We start from the raw sequence: 14,577 nt of genomic DNA, 5'->3' as shown, positions 1-14,577 counted from the left end.
CCGCATCGCAACGGCCGCCTCGACAACTCGACGCTCGACTCCCTCCACCCCGGCAGCCTCGCATGACCTAGATCTCGACTCTTCAACTCTTCCTCCCCATAATGCCTCGACAGTATGTGCTCTTTGGACGCCTGCTTCCTCGCTTCGCGGCTCGACGCCTCACCCTCTTGCTGCTTGGCCTGTCCGTGGTTGCCCTCGCCCTGATATTCACGCTGCCCTCGGGCATCCCGTCTCCTCCCCGTCTTGCCGTGCCCAACAACCCCAAGGTAGTGTCCCACGCAGCGCATCTGCCCCACGTGGGCGGCTCGCTCTCCAAGAGCTTTCTCAACCCCTTTCGGCAAAAGTCTCACACTCCTCCGCACAACGACAAGGACGAACACGCCGGCTCATCCTGGCTGGCCGACTGGAAGTGGCTTAGAGTTCCCTTCTCCAGCACCGTCACGTTGGACGAGGACAGGGCCCTGCTTCCGCCGCTGAAACCCCGCCAGGTGATATATTGCTACTACGACGCGACGGCCAAGAAGTCCGGGGAAGAAAAGGATGCCGAAAGCGGCTTGCTCTTGACGTGGAGGAGGGCTTGGTGGGCCCAAGGATTCAAGCCCGTCATCCTCAGCGCTGCTGAAGCCATGAACAACCCGTCCTACGACATTGTCCAGAGGCTGAAACTCGATGCTGATTTCAAGACGGACCTGATGCGTTGGCTTGCCTGGGAATCCATGGATGGCGGCATTCTCGCTCATTACACTTTGCTCCCCACTGTTCCAACGGAAGCCCCCTTCCTGACCTATCTTCGCCGCGGCGAATATGCCCATCTTACTCGTTGGAACGATCTGGGCGATTTTCTCTTCGCCGGTCAGAAGGATCAGGTCAAAACGGCAATCAAGGCCGTCATCAACATGGACCCAGCCAAGCTCAAGGAGGCCAAGGACATCATATCCGCGGTGCCTAGCGAGGTGTTCAAAGTGGACAAGGCTGTCATGCCATTGGCACCGTACACGCCAGCCATTATATCCAAGAAGTATCCGGCGGTTGCCCAAGATCTCGGCAAGAACCGAGCCACCGGCCTCCAGAGCTTGAACAGGCTGATAACTACGCACCTGCACGTGGCTTGGCAGAACCGGTTCTCCGATGGCATCCAAGTTCTGAAGCCGCATCCCGACCACATGGGGGCGCTGGTGACGAGCGCATTGCGACTGGCCAGGGAGCTGGCGTCTTGCGCCGACAGCCCCATGCCAGGATCCTGCCCTCCCAACTTGCCCAAATGCACGCCCTGCGTCGCAATGCCTCCCCTGTCCGTCTCCGCGCCGACCAGCTTCCGCAACTCGAGCAAAACATTCACCATCGGCACTGTGCCTCACCCCTGGACGCTGGCGTCACTCAAGGAGATGCGGCAGTCCTTTAACGTATCCTGGATCCGGCAGGAGTCTCCGCGAGACTGGTGGACCACGACCGTGACGCGAGACCTGCTCGGCACGGGAGTGTCCAGCACGACAAGAGTCATGGTATTGAAGGAACTAGTTGCTGGAGAACACGCCGCGGCGCGTTCCCTATGGATCGCCGCCGAGACGGACATGCCTTCCGACATGAGCTGGTATTTTGGGTTCGCTATCCCCGAGACCGGCCTGCGCGATGGCCATGCAACGGCCCCGGTGCCCGCAGACCGTCTCCCCGACAAGCAGAACAAACAGCTTCATCGAGAAAACCCCCCCGTCGCATCGCCAGAGGAGCGGGCCACCCAGCAACCTCTCATCGACGAAGCAAAGAGGGTGATTGCGCTGACAGAGCCAACGGAGGAGGCGAAGCTGCGCGCGTCCCTGGAAGCCTGGAACATGGCCGATATGGAGATTTGGAAGTTTGTGCGCACCTTTCAGTCGAGGCGGCACCAGGAACGCCACGAGTGGGACAAGACAGAGGCTAAATACAGCGGCGGTTCCGGCACAGAACAGGGCAGAAGTGCCTGGAACCGATGGCAGGACCGGAAACCCAGCAGTGTTTCCTCGGCGGAAAAAAAGCACCACGGCGGCAAGGGGTAGAGAGTAAGGGACGGTGGCAAAAGAGACGAGGCGAGAGAAGTTTCGTCGACGGCGAAGAAGACGTCGTCGGCGAAGAAGAAGAGCAGAAAAACAGTTTGGATGATTTGTACGCTGCGCTATGGGCGTTTGTAAGGCGTAGTTTTTTTTTTTTTTTTTTTTTCCTTTTTTTTTTGTCTTTTGAAATTTTTGAAATTTTTTTTAGTAGGGATTTGCTGGAACGATCGGTTATTTCACGTGGCCTGCATTGGCAACAGGTCCGAGTGATTTTGGATGCTGCTAGGAGTTTTTTTTTTTTTTTTTTTTTGCAACGACCGGAGCCCAAGTCTTTTGAGCGGCGTCAGATGAAAGCGCACATGGAAGGATTAGCATAGCACAATCATTTCGAATGAATCTTGGAGATGGGCTCGTTCTTCTGAGCTGCGCCAATTGAGAGTGTTGGAACGTCGTGCATGGGCCGGAGATGTATCCTACCGGCAAGCTTCAATACTTGTCTGGTTCTTCTGGGCTGTGCCGGGCGAGAACACAGGGGGGCACCGTACAAGGCCCGAGAGGGAGGTATCCTACTTGCGAGCGGACTTGATATAGCCTGCTTGATTAAGGCTTCGTCCATATGCTTTCCATACATCTCGCTTGTAAAAATTCCCTTGTCTTTGTTTCTCTTCTTCAAAAGATTTGGTCAATGTTGAATAACCGCGCGCCGGGAGCCGCCCCACGATACAGTTGAATGCCCGCCGCAGCCGCACTCTCCTCAAGACGCCCTCCCTTAGTGGCGGCCCGAAGAAGCAGCGGTCCGGTCTACAGACCGACAGTGTCACCACCCATCTCGCCGCTCAGCTCCCTGGAAGTGGGACCCCGTCTGTTCAGGCCCTCTGCGGCAGCGAGGTCGTTGCTGGCCGCGAAGCCATTGGCCTTGCCGTTTGGGAGCAAGCCGGGGCTGTGTCGAGGCGACAATGTGCTCGCATAGGTGCGCAAAGCCAGGCGAGTGACTTCAACGACCTTTTCCGCCTGGAGCAGGGCAGCCGCCAGCGCCTGGGCGGTAGGATCAGCAGCAGCAGGGGAGGAGTGGGCGCCGCGCTGCTCGTCGTCGAGGAGCTCGCGAATGTGTTCGTTCAGCCAGACGCCCTGCAGCTGCTGGGGGGGCATGTCCTTGGCGCCGGAGATGGTGCCGCGGCAGGAGGCGTGGCCGCAAAGACAGGTGAAGGGCTGGGCCATGTGCCATTCTGTAGAAGGGTAGAAGAACTGTTTGCCGGGGTTCAGCATGTCGTGGGCGACTCCAGCTCGCGGCTTTGGATAACGGGGGGGGGGGGGGGGGGATAAACGAACCGTCAACTCATCACCTGGCTGGAGACCTCGTGGCCCAACGAGGATGTTCATGCTTGCCGTGTCAAAAATCTAGGTGGAGGGTATTTTTCACAGGTCAACTAAAAACGTTCGTGAGGCCCAGTTATTCGTCTCAGTACGTGTTGCGCCGTCTTGACGTCGCGATTGAAGGACGGGCGTCTGCCTTTGGCTTCGTAGCTGAACAGGGGCGGGGGAAATAATGCTCATGGTGATCAGGAGGAGTTGAGCCATGTCAAGGTTTTCGGCGAGGAAAGGCGTGGAGCAGACTGACAAGAGATGGCTCACACGAGTGATTGATGTACAACAGGTCGCTGTTGAGGTTCAAGTGGCTATGCTTGCCGATCTGCACCGTGGCATAGGTAGGGTCCTGGGCCACAGTGCAGGGAGGAAAGTCGAGCTTGGCATAGACAGCAAAGGGCGGCAGGGCCACCTTGGACAGGCTCTTGGAGGTGAATTCGGCGCTGTTGATGACGACCCGCTGAATGGCCGGGTGGGAGGGCTGATGCCAATGGGGGGTGAGAGGGCTCATTGTGCCAGCGGGATGCGAGAAAGAATTGTCTTTTTGAGCGAGGGTAGCTTGCGATGGGGATAAGCCAATGGGGATGCCTTCGGGTCTGTTTGAAGGCAGCCGGCTTTGTCGATTTGCCGAGTCGAAGGCTGGATGTGTATAGCAAGCACGGCAGCAAGCAGTTGACGGCAGCAAGCAGTTGACGGCAGCAAGCACGGTAGGCGTCGTGGACAGACCAGAGAGTGAGTAGACGATGGGATTGATGACAGCCAATTCTGGAAGAGGAGGCAAGGCAAAGTAAGTGGCACTACTTTCATGACGGAACCGAGTTCAGCCAACCAGACTGCCAGATGGGATGGGATTGCCGAGGCCGAACGGATAAAAGGGACCAGACAGGGAGAAGAAAATGACACGCAGATCCTGGTCCTGGGATCTCCCCCCCCCCCCCCCCCCCGGGCCATTGGCCCCCGGGTTCGAGGCTACGGGGACCACGGGGGCCAGACGGATTGGATTGGTGGCATTTGCCATGACATTTGCTCAGCACTGAAGCTTAATTGATGCATTCAGTCAGCATGCAGCTGGCTGCCGGCTGCAGGTTGCTGGTGCTGCAGGTTGCTGGTGCTGCAGGTTGCTGGTGCAGGTGAGGGAGGGGCCTGTCTGGGCTGGTTGCGGCAGCCCCAAATTCCCGGTTGGTGGGAATTGATGGCATGTGGCGGGCAGGCAGGGGTGGGGATGGCCATGGCCCCATCGCACCTGCGTCAACTTAGGTGCCCAACATAGATCAACACCACCAATAAGCGCCATGCCATTTCTCTTCTCTTTCTTCCAGAAGCCTCGTCGGCAGGACACCTACCTAGGGTGCCCCTTTTTTCTTCTCCATTTCCACTGCCATGATCAAAGCCTTCTCAAAGCCCTACCGAGACGAAGAGGTGCCACGACTTCACCATGGCCCGCATTCGACCGCATGCATTTGGATTCATGGCGGCCGAACAATACAGAAGAATGCAAGGGACCGCAAAGAAACGGCTGCAGGTAAATCACCCCTGAGCCCTAAGTGAGATCGGGAAGACGAAATGGAGTCATGGTCATGCACCCACCCCTCGTCTCGGAGACGCGGACCAGACGGTTTTGAAAGCGGAAAGCGGAAAGCGGAAAGCTGAGACACCGAGACACCGAGACACCGCCAAGTTGCCGCTTCCCACGACCGACCGCATCTCAAAAAAAAAAAAAAAAAAAAAAAAAAAGAGAGAGAGAGAGAGAGACAAAAGAGCGGGGCCCCAAGCACGTTGCGGACCCACCCTCTGCGCCGAAAGAAGACAGCGGTTCAATTGAATTAAACATAGCACACATAACTCCAGACTGGACATGGACTCAACTAGCCAATCACAGCTGACAGCTCGCAAAAAGCTAGCGCCCGAAGACCCAGTAATAAAAGCGCTGCTCTGTCTTCATTCGTCTGGCGGCTGGCCCGTTCCGTTGCAGAGCGTGGCATTCGGCCCCAAAATCTGCAACAGCGCTCAGTCAAGTCCAGTCAGGCTGGGGAGCTCAGTCACGCTTGTTCGTGCAGTCACACCAGACTTGCTCAGACGTCAACTCCGTCGAGGCCTGGGGGCGACGTACTCTTGAATCCGTCCGGGGGTGCGGTCGGCTTTCATGTCTCGGAGGCATCAATTCATCCCCACACCGCGCAGCCAACTTAGGCACCTAACGTACGTGTGCGGTACTGTTTGTCTCTCTGACCCTGATATGCAGTCATTCAGCAACCAACGCCCTTTTACACCTCGGCACTTGAGCATCTCAGCGACTCATTCATCTCGTAGCAAGCAAATCTCTGCAACTCGTTCATCGTCCTTGTTTTTGTATGTCTTCGTTATATGAGAACCATCCTTTACCCTGCCCTAAATTGTTCCCACGCTGATCGGATTACCTCGCTGTAGCAGAAGCTCGGGTAAAATGCTTGCTCCGTGTGGACATGACATTGTCAGCACAATGAAAAGCATCAATAGGTGCCGGCTCGTCGTCCAGACGTGTTTCCCCGTCTGACTCTTGTCACCCTGGGACGTGGCCCATGGTCAATGCCTCCTATCTCGGGCCGTCCTCCATGCGCAATGTCAGCCCACGCATGTCGTCAAATCTGTTGCCACCTGGGAACCCTTGATTTCTCTCGTTGTCTATTGGCAGTAAATGGCTCTCGCTTTCTTGGCGTCCCCCCGTCACTTGCCACTGATAGACTGCGATGCAGATCTCGACACTGACCGTCGCGGACATCGTGCCGTCATACAGCTGTCCTTGTTCAAGAAGCCATGTAGGAGCGTAGCCAAATCATGGCCCCGATAACGGTGGTGGCACGTCTCAGTGTGCTGGCCAAGCTTTCATCCAGTCCGGTCCGTTTTCCTTATCCCACCCTCCTTTTTTCTCGTCTTTTCTCGTCTTTTCTTTTCTTTTCTTTTCTTTCTTTTCCTTTTTCTTCATGCCGTCACCATGTCTGCATTCTCGTTGCTTTCCGCCGCCTTCACCTAGGTACATACCTGGTAGACAAAAAAAAAAAAAGACTCGGGGAGAGGGGGGATCATCAGTGTAGGCGGTTGTTCCTTCCGTTTTTGTCGTTTCATATCTCCTTGCTTCCCCCTCCTTCCCCTCCCTTTGAGGAAAGTCCGGTGCTTTCAAGCAGGCAGGTCCAGATTGGCTGTCCTAGCACGGCGTCTCAGTTGTTTCATCTTGCCCCCTCCGACGTTCTATCTCGTCTACGACTTACCCATCCAGCCTCGCAGGGGATGCACTTACTCTCCTTGTCAAAGAGCCCAGGTACGGCCCTGTCAAGATATGGCCCATGATGAACGTTCTAACGAAGCTCTAGCCTCTCTCTTTTCCTCTTGAAATTCGTACTTTCTGGTTCAAACGACTCCTCGTGGCAATCATAGTTTCCGACAAGCCCTCTGCGTTGTCCGCCTTGCAATTCTTCGATTGTTTTCCACAAGAACGGCAGTGGAGAAAGTGACTATCAAGCGCTTGAGAACCAGTGGCCTCGATTTTGGTCCCGGCAGACCCTTGGGTGAGTTCTTCTTTCTTTTTTTTTTTTCTTTCTCTCGACAAGCCTGGCGAGTTTCTTTCTTCTTTTCTTGTCGTCTTTGAGCCTTGCCCAGGAACCGTTCCACCATGCAATGCCAACAGCTTAGCACTCAACCCCTAATCACACAAGATTGCTCCACGGGATTATGCAAATGATTATATTTCTGCTTCGTATTTGCTCAGCAGATAACTCTTCCCGGTCCAGTTTCAAGTCCCAGCTTCTTTGGGGACTTCGTGGCAAGACGCGAGACGGGGCTACTGTTCCCTGGCCACGGTATCAGAGGACTCCCTTTCCAAAAGGCCTTCTCACCATCTCACTTGTTCTGGGGTACATACGAGCCCAGTCTTCATGAATAGGACCCCAATATGGTTTTGACCAAGTCAAGGAGGACCAAAAGAATCCTTCGTTGCCTCTACGTTGCTCAACAGCATGACCACCAGCTCAGCCCGTCTGCCACGCCACTTATTCGGTATAATTTGTTCCACAACTACCACCGTTGTATACAAGTTACCGTGGATCTCGGGAAGCCGCTGGATCGAATCTCTCCGCTACTCTGTTTTGATGAATTGTCTTGCTTTCTTCGATCTCAGCTCGAAGGCCAACATATCACTGACGGAAGTAGGCTCTGGCCACAGGTAGCACCGATTCTCACCTTCATTCAAGCCAATGTTCGCATAGTTGGAAAAACGCACAATTTTCCTACTCTGTTCATCTGGCATTCAAAAGAGACTCATCGCTCCTTCTTCTTCTTTGCTTTCGTCCATGTCAAAATGGTCTCTAGGACCTATACTGTCCGTGAGCTTTTGCGAATGAGACAAGTCTTCACCGATAAAGACTTGTATAACAAATTGTTCGAGAAATTGCGCAAAGATCGTGATCTTGGTAGGTCAACATACAAACATCCCCTGTCGTCTTGGCTTTGTGTCATTCTCTCTAACAAATACCTCTCTGCAGGCGAAATATTTCGCATGTCTTCCGAACGATCGCTTCCCCTCATTGTGGAGGAAGAAATGCTGGATAAGACAGCAGATGACGCCAGTGCTGCCCAGGAGTCATCTGTCCGCCAACTCGACGGCACTGATGCCGAATGGAAGTATCGCGGCCGGACCGAGTCCGAACACGGAGAACATCAACCTATTGGGGCCCCGGCTGGCCTTTCTGCCCAGAAGGACGAAGGCTTCCAGAGATTCTACAAGGCTGTAGTCTCTCCTACTCACGTTCGTGTTACTGCCGGTGGCCGCATTGTTCCCAACACTCGAGGCTCGTCATCGCCCACAGCCAAGTGGGCAAAGGAAAAACCCGGAGGTGACGGCTCTAATCTTCAGCGGCCAGCTGGTCATTTATACGGCAGTATGTCAGGCATACCGGTCCCAGCTACCTTGACGCATCCCAGTTTTGGCCCGTTCCCTCCTCTGTTTCCTGGATTTGTCCCCAGCATGCAGCCTGGGGTTGCCCCTGGTCCTGCACCACCTTTTGCCATGATGCCTTGGCAGATGGGCCTGAGCATGGGCGCCTCTTATGCCATGGTCCAGACAAATCCGTCTCAAGTTCATCAGCCCAAGCCATCGGTTAAAGCACCAACTACATCCGGAACTGGTGAGAAGGAGGACTACAGCGCCAACCCCGAGACCTCTAGCTCCCTTCGCGTCTCGCCGCCTGAACACTTTGATCACAACCGCCCGTTCTTCTTCAATGGCCAATGGGTCATGCCCCCTGGAGGCTCTTTTTATCCCTACGGAGTGGGACCTATACCGGGCTTTCCCATATCTGGCGTTGGTGGTCCAGCCATCATGCCTTCGAGATTCGCCTTGCCTCCCATGATGCATCCTACCCCGACAAAACTGGACCAGGCTATGCACGCTCAAGTGGCTTCATCTTCAAGTGCTCCGAGCGTCGCTGGGCAGTCACCTGTGCCTATCTCTTCTATTCGACCTAGTGACATAACTAGGAAACAAATCGAGGTTCTCAAGTCCTCACTCAGATATTTTGAAGATCAGTTGCAGTACAACAAGCATCAGATCGACGAAAAGGCAATGGAAAGTCAGGCTGATATGATTCGCCAGCAGATTCAGCAGTTCGAAAAGAACTTGAAGGCTCAGCTCGAAAGTGAACAGGCTCACTATGTTGTGCCTGAGCAACAAAAACACCATGCTGGCTTGACGCCTCAGCATGAGGGGAAAGAGTCGGCTTGCTCTACGGCAAACGACGTTAGGTCGGAAGGCGACTCGAGTCAATCCTTCACATCCCATGGAATGCTTGTTCATCCGCAGCCAGGGAAGCCTCAGAAGGCTCTAGAGCCGCTTGGGCCTCAGCTCTCATCAGCCTTGAGGCAAGTCAAATCCGCATCAGCTCCTGCCTCTGCCAAGATCACGCCAGAATCCTCGGAAGGAAATGAACCAATCAAAAAGTCCTCAACATTACCTGTGAGCGCTGCGCTGGCACCCCCTTTTCATCCTCGGGCAGATAGCGCCGCGTCAGTACCAGTCCCACCCACCAACTTGCGGGTGTCGTCGAGGTGCTCAACTGAAGACAGTGGCTTCTCTGCCGTTGCAGAAGTTCCGACGGCCTCTTTGGAGTCGGCGGGCTCGCTTGAAAAGCCGTACTTGGTGGGAAGACTTCCCGATGCCAGCCGGCAGGAGTCAACAACGACTGGGTATTTGTACAGTCGAGAACTGACGGAAGATGAATTACGAGCACGTCACATGTACTGGGGCAAAGCACCTCGCCATCTTCAAAAGGGACTTCCCAAGTTTGACGGCAAAGATTTCTACCCACCCTCTCCTCAAAAACGCCACTCTTCAATGTATACCACGGATGCTGCAGTATCCTTGCCAGCAATCCCGTCTGTTGACGCCGGACCGAACCACTCTTTGGCCGCACCGGTCGCCAATATAGATCCCTTCCACTCCTTGGAAATACCAAGCCAGCGCCCACTGCGAAACGTTATGGGAGCCGCGACACAGTCGGAAAATTTGTCCGGTTCTGATCAGCTGTCTGAGTCGGGGTTCCAAGGTCAACATGGGGTGTCCCTGAGTTGTGGATCGGCCGGCCGTAGCTATGAAGATTTTCGCAAAGCCTTGCAAAGTAATACAAGCTTGTCCCCGGATGGCGGCAAAGAAAAATCTTCAGATGAAGGGGATGAAGGCTCAAACATTTTGTTTCGTGGAAGAAAGTATATGGCTACGAACGGGTATGTCTCTCTGCACATGATGTGTGATGCCGCAAGAAATGTTGCTAACTCGTTGGGGTGAAAAAGGAAGAATCGACACGAAATATGGCAAAGAGTTTGGAAACGGAACAAGGCGAGCGCGACAGCCGTTCCTGGGACCGTATCTTCAATGACGGCGAAAGGCGTGCTGCCCAATTATGCTGGTCACGCAACTGCATCCCTCGCACCAGCCATTGCGCATTCATCCAGTTCGCCAAAGGGGTCGTCCTCTAAGCCTACCCCAGTCGCCGATTTTTCCACGCCAAACGCTCGGCATGACAAGACGGGAAACCGTCCAATAATCGCTGTCGGGGCCAAAGAAGCCTCTTGAAAGTGCCAACATCACGGGTCATTTGCCTTCAAAGAGTTGCGGTTTGGCCTTGCCCACGCCCCCCTCTGTTTTCAAAAGTTGAGAATCGGCAAAAGCTCTATGGTGAGCATTCATTATTGCTTTCATGCTTACAAACCGTATAAGTACCTCGCCAGCCCCACCCTGGTTGGCTTTTGTATAACTTACATTGCGAATTCGTTACATTTGACGAGCTACGTAGGCTTGGGTCAGAACAGGAACATGTATCTCTTATACGCCTGCAGAAAACTTTTTTGCTGAGCTATGAGGGCGCCATGAGACTAACCAACATGTTGCATATCGATTAATTTGATTTGACGAGGAACGGACCAGACCGGGATCGTCGTTTCTTATCTTGCAGCATGATAAGGGCATATAGCACCTTTGGCGCTGGATTTTTCAATGCTGACCAAGGAGAGGCGTTGATGCAGTCTCGAGGAAAGTGAATGCTCGCATTCGCCTGCCACTTACGAAGCTTCAGTGTAGATTAGAGTGTAGAGTAGGACTAGCTATTTGCCCGTGCAAGGGGAAGAACCGATAGACAATAGACAACGAGATGTATTTTCTAAAGCTGAGGAGTATTGGCATTTCGGAGCGCACGCAGACATGGGCAGCAGCAGCGACACAAACTGCGACAAACTGCGACAAGACAAGTGTACCGTAGTACGGGATGGCTCTATCCATGTACCTTGCCATCAAATTTCCATCCTCATGGATTCATTTTCGGAGAAAATCTTCGGGCAAGAGTAGAAGACTGGTGATAGTATAAATGGCTCCTACTGGGGTTGATCTTCGCCAGTCGTATACCTCGAAAACCATGGGCTTTGTGGTTGACGCGGAGATATCCTAGCGGAAAGGTTTACAGCGTTTTTGTCTTTGCCGACAAAATCTACGGAGTTTTCTGAGAGTGGGCTGTGCCAGTCCATGATTTGACCAGATCGACCCCAAATTGACGCAGAAGAAAAGAGTAGCTGTGCTGCAGCTTTCAGGTTCAGGGTCGGTCGGCAGACACGCACGTCACACGTCTGGCATAGGGCAGATTGACTTCGGGAAACGCCTCCCATGGAGCATTTCACAAGTTGGTGAAATGGCCATTGAGAATGAAATTCTCCATTCTTCTACCTGGCCATAGGCCAACCCTGCATCAGAAAAGAAGTCGAAATGCAGGGCATGCAAAAACGCCGGAGCAGCATGCTCATTCCTTGCCCAAGTTGATTCCCATTTTGTGCCAACACGCCATTGCCAAGCGGTCATGAAAAAAAGAAGAGATTTTTGGTGTTTGTTTTATGAGCGGTCAAGCGGACTTAAGCCGAGACTTTGTTGTTGGCGGACAGCTCACGGCCAACCTTGGAGCGAGCCAGTATGTCCTCACGGTCCTTGTCGAGCTTGAGCTTGGTAATGACAACGTTGGATGGGTGCAGGCCCAGGGGAACGGACTGGCCGGAGGCCTTGTCGCGGGTGATTCGCTCAACATGGATGACGTATTTGAGGCGGTACACGGAGGTGACCTTGCCCTCGCGCCCCTTGTTGGAGCCACGGACGATGGTGACCTCGTCGTCCTTGCGGATGGGGATGCTACGAACCTGTACGCGGGTCAGTTGGTGATTTTGCCCCCGTCTTTGGCAGTGGACCTTGGTGTAGGCATTGCGGCGGCAGCTTACGTTGTACTTCTCGCGCAGCTCCTTGCTGAGGGGGGCACTCATGATAACACGGCGCTGGCTGGAGGGGGCCTTGAAGTGAGCGGCGCGGCTCTTGCGTCGGGAAGACGCAACGTCTGTCGAGAGATGAGATGTCAGACGCGAAATTCCTCAGGATAGGCTGGGATTCTGTTTGAACTTACTCTTGCTGACCTTGGCCATTGCGATGGAGGAAGCTGACGAGCGGGGCGAGGGGTTCGGCGTTGGGCGATGAAGGACGAGAAATAAGAAGGGAACTCGGATCGCCAGATGTTTAGGTGGAATGTAAAAACTGTGTGTTGGGTTGTGGGCGAACATTAGGCGAGGGGTGGATACCACGTGACGGGCCTTGACTGGCTGCTTGGCTGCGGGGTGCGCAACCCCCCGGCTTGCAGGCTGAGCTAAGCCAAGTCGAGGGCAGGCAATCGTTTCGTTTGGCAGCGTCGACATTTGCAAAGAAGCTTTGGAACCACGGACACGTCAGCCAAGGTAGACTCGACGACAAACGGCGCGGAGGAGCAGCTGGACGGGGGCGAATGGAAGAGAAGGGCGGTCTATCTATCATCCCTCATGTTGGTGATTTTATACTGCACGGTGGCAAGTGACTAGAAACGCGCACCCTAGCCACGAGCCTTTTCAAAATGTACACTTTGCACAACAGCGTCGCCACATCATTTGAACGCAAACTCGGCCTCGCGCGCGAACCGGGAGCCTCCTTGTGAAAAGAAAGGGCCGGGCCGTAGACCACCTTTTTGACAGCCACGCGCACCGAAACATTGCTTGCAATCAGACCATGGCCGGAGCCTTGAATTTGCCGTTGTTGTCGTAGCGCGCTTCTATTGCACAGATGGCCAGGTCAGCAAAAGCGCAGCAACCGAATGCGTACATGGGTGTGGGCGAGGGAACATGGATATATAGATATATATATATATATATATATATGTATATACATATATAGTACATGTGAACCAAATAAGAAGTTTTTTTTTTTTTTTTTTTTTTTTTTTTTTTTTTTTAAAAAAAAAGAAGAAAAAAACTGACTGAAAAAGGTATAGCTCAGAGTGACCGTCTGCACGCCCTTCATGTTGAGGTCGTTGAGCAGATCCGGGTCGAGGTAGAAAAAGACGGGCATGTCGACTTCCTCGCCGGCGTTGAGCCGCTGCTCCTCGAAGCAGAAGCACTGGATCTTGCTAAAGTACGGCGCGCACTGGGCCGGGGTGACGCTGTAGGTGGCGACGCCGATGATGTCCTTGGTGCCCCGGTTGGTGGCCTTGTAGAAGGCCAGGGCCGTCTCGCCCGGCAGGACGCTGACCTCGCGCTGCTGGGGGACAAACTTCCACGGCAGCTCGTCCGACACGGAGGCGTTGAAGGTGACCTTGATGCGGTTGGCCGACGTGACGGGCACGAGGCGGCCGGCCAAGTCGGTTTCGGAGCCGCCGCCCGAGACGCGGATGGGCGTTCCGCCCCAGCCGACGGTTTGACAGACCTCGCGACCCCAAGGTCAGTCATTCATTCACATCCTGCGGTGGGTGGGGGGGGGGGGGGGGGGGGAGCGAAAACAACAAGAGGAGGAGGGCAAGGGGGGGGGGGGCGCGGAATCTGGTGTCTCTCTCTCTCTCTCTCTCTCTCTCTCTCTCTTTGTTTGTGCGGGAAACGCTCGATTTACCATTTTGTACAGGGGCACGGAGCCGTATGCCAGGGCGACGGTGCCGACGATGACGCTCATGGTGTAGTATCTAGAGAATGAGGGATGAGTTTCAGGCTCTTCTTCTCGCGCTTGATTGGTTTTTATGTGGCGGGCCCGAGCCGTTCGTCATACGCAACGCTTTTGTTCTTCCGGTCATAGTGGGCGCGGATCTGCGCCATGGACGGCGGCGGCAGGTGCTGGCGAGGCGGCGTCGAGGAAGCGTTTCGTCGGGGGGGGTTGGTTCGCGGCGACGGCGGCGGCGGCGGACGGGCGTGGCGGCAGAGGGAGCAGGCCCGTGGGGATTGGGCTGCCGCGCGCGAGAGCCGGGGCAGAGGGTTCATTGCGATGCCGTGAGGGGAGCCTGGAGCCGCAATGCGGCAAAGGCTAGACGGGCTAGACGGTTGAGCCGGTTGGACGACGTCTGGAGTCTCGAGTCTGGAGAAGTTCCGAGTCGGGGGTTGGGCGTGGATCCACAGCGCCATTGACAACGAGCAACACCCGCGCACGGAGAGCAAAGCTGGTGGACAACGGTGGCCGCTTTGCAATGCAGTTCACGGGGGGGAAAGAACATGACTTTCTTAAACGAGTCAAATTAAATACGAAGAAACTAACATAAAATAACATAAAATAACGGAGAGAAGATGAATGTTTTCCGCCGCGAATAGTCAGGTCAGGGTCGAATGCCCGCCAGGCTTGCTCTCAAGT

At 54.5% G+C, this 14,577-nt stretch overlaps 6 protein-coding genes across 6 annotated transcripts; 2 read left to right on the top strand and 4 right to left on the bottom strand.

The window, feature by feature from the left end:
- Positions 1 to 101: 101 nt before the first annotated feature.
- On the top strand, positions 102 to 2,033 carry UV8b_00715 (uncharacterized protein; the record flags this gene model as incomplete). Its single annotated transcript, XM_043138213.1, has 1 exon — positions 102 to 2,033. One exon carries the CDS (start codon positions 102 to 104, stop codon positions 2,031 to 2,033), a length of 1,932 nt encoding a protein of 643 aa, XP_042994147.1.
- Positions 2,034 to 2,828: 795 nt separating this feature from the next.
- Positions 2,829 to 3,903, bottom strand: UV8b_00714 (uncharacterized protein; the record flags this gene model as incomplete). The annotated part of the gene is made up of 3 exons (XM_043138212.1): positions 2,829 to 3,272; positions 3,357 to 3,425; positions 3,646 to 3,903. 3 exons carry the CDS (start codon positions 3,901 to 3,903, stop codon positions 2,829 to 2,831), a joined length of 771 nt encoding a protein of 256 aa, XP_042994146.1.
- A 1,725-nt stretch (positions 3,904 to 5,628) lies between these two features.
- Positions 5,629 to 10,491, top strand: UV8b_00713 (uncharacterized protein; the record flags this gene model as incomplete). Its single annotated transcript, XM_043138211.1, has 8 exons — positions 5,629 to 5,741; positions 5,820 to 5,830; positions 6,681 to 6,687; positions 6,740 to 6,764; positions 6,861 to 6,934; positions 7,575 to 7,834; positions 7,907 to 10,142; positions 10,209 to 10,491. The coding sequence occupies 8 exons, from the start codon at positions 5,629 to 5,631 to the stop codon at positions 10,489 to 10,491; spliced, it is 3,009 nt and encodes a 1,002-aa protein (XP_042994145.1).
- Positions 10,492 to 10,986: 495 nt separating this feature from the next.
- Positions 10,987 to 11,573, bottom strand: UV8b_00712 (uncharacterized protein; the record flags this gene model as incomplete). The annotated part of the gene is made up of 2 exons (XM_043138210.1): positions 10,987 to 11,197; positions 11,290 to 11,573. 2 exons carry the CDS (start codon positions 11,571 to 11,573, stop codon positions 10,987 to 10,989), a joined length of 495 nt encoding a protein of 164 aa, XP_042994144.1.
- A 240-nt stretch (positions 11,574 to 11,813) lies between these two features.
- UV8b_00711 (uncharacterized protein) lies at positions 11,814 to 12,368 on the bottom strand (the record flags this gene model as incomplete). The annotated part of the gene is made up of 3 exons (XM_043138209.1): positions 11,814 to 12,092; positions 12,171 to 12,283; positions 12,350 to 12,368. The coding sequence occupies 3 exons, from the start codon at positions 12,366 to 12,368 to the stop codon at positions 11,814 to 11,816; spliced, it is 411 nt and encodes a 136-aa protein (XP_042994143.1).
- Positions 12,369 to 12,971: 603 nt separating this feature from the next.
- UV8b_00710 (uncharacterized protein) lies at positions 12,972 to 14,051 on the bottom strand (the record flags this gene model as incomplete). Its single annotated transcript, XM_043138208.1, has 4 exons — positions 12,972 to 13,021; positions 13,227 to 13,671; positions 13,852 to 13,921; positions 14,005 to 14,051. The coding sequence occupies 4 exons, from the start codon at positions 14,049 to 14,051 to the stop codon at positions 12,972 to 12,974; spliced, it is 612 nt and encodes a 203-aa protein (XP_042994142.1).
- Between the last annotated feature and the right edge of the window lie 526 nt (positions 14,052 to 14,577).

This window comes from Ustilaginoidea virens, chromosome 1, assembly GCF_000687475.1.
Source record: "Ustilaginoidea virens chromosome 1, complete sequence".
Lineage (NCBI taxonomy): Eukaryota > Fungi > Ascomycota > Sordariomycetes > Hypocreales > Clavicipitaceae > Ustilaginoidea > Ustilaginoidea virens.
This window is presented reverse-complemented; position numbering and strand designations above follow the sequence as displayed.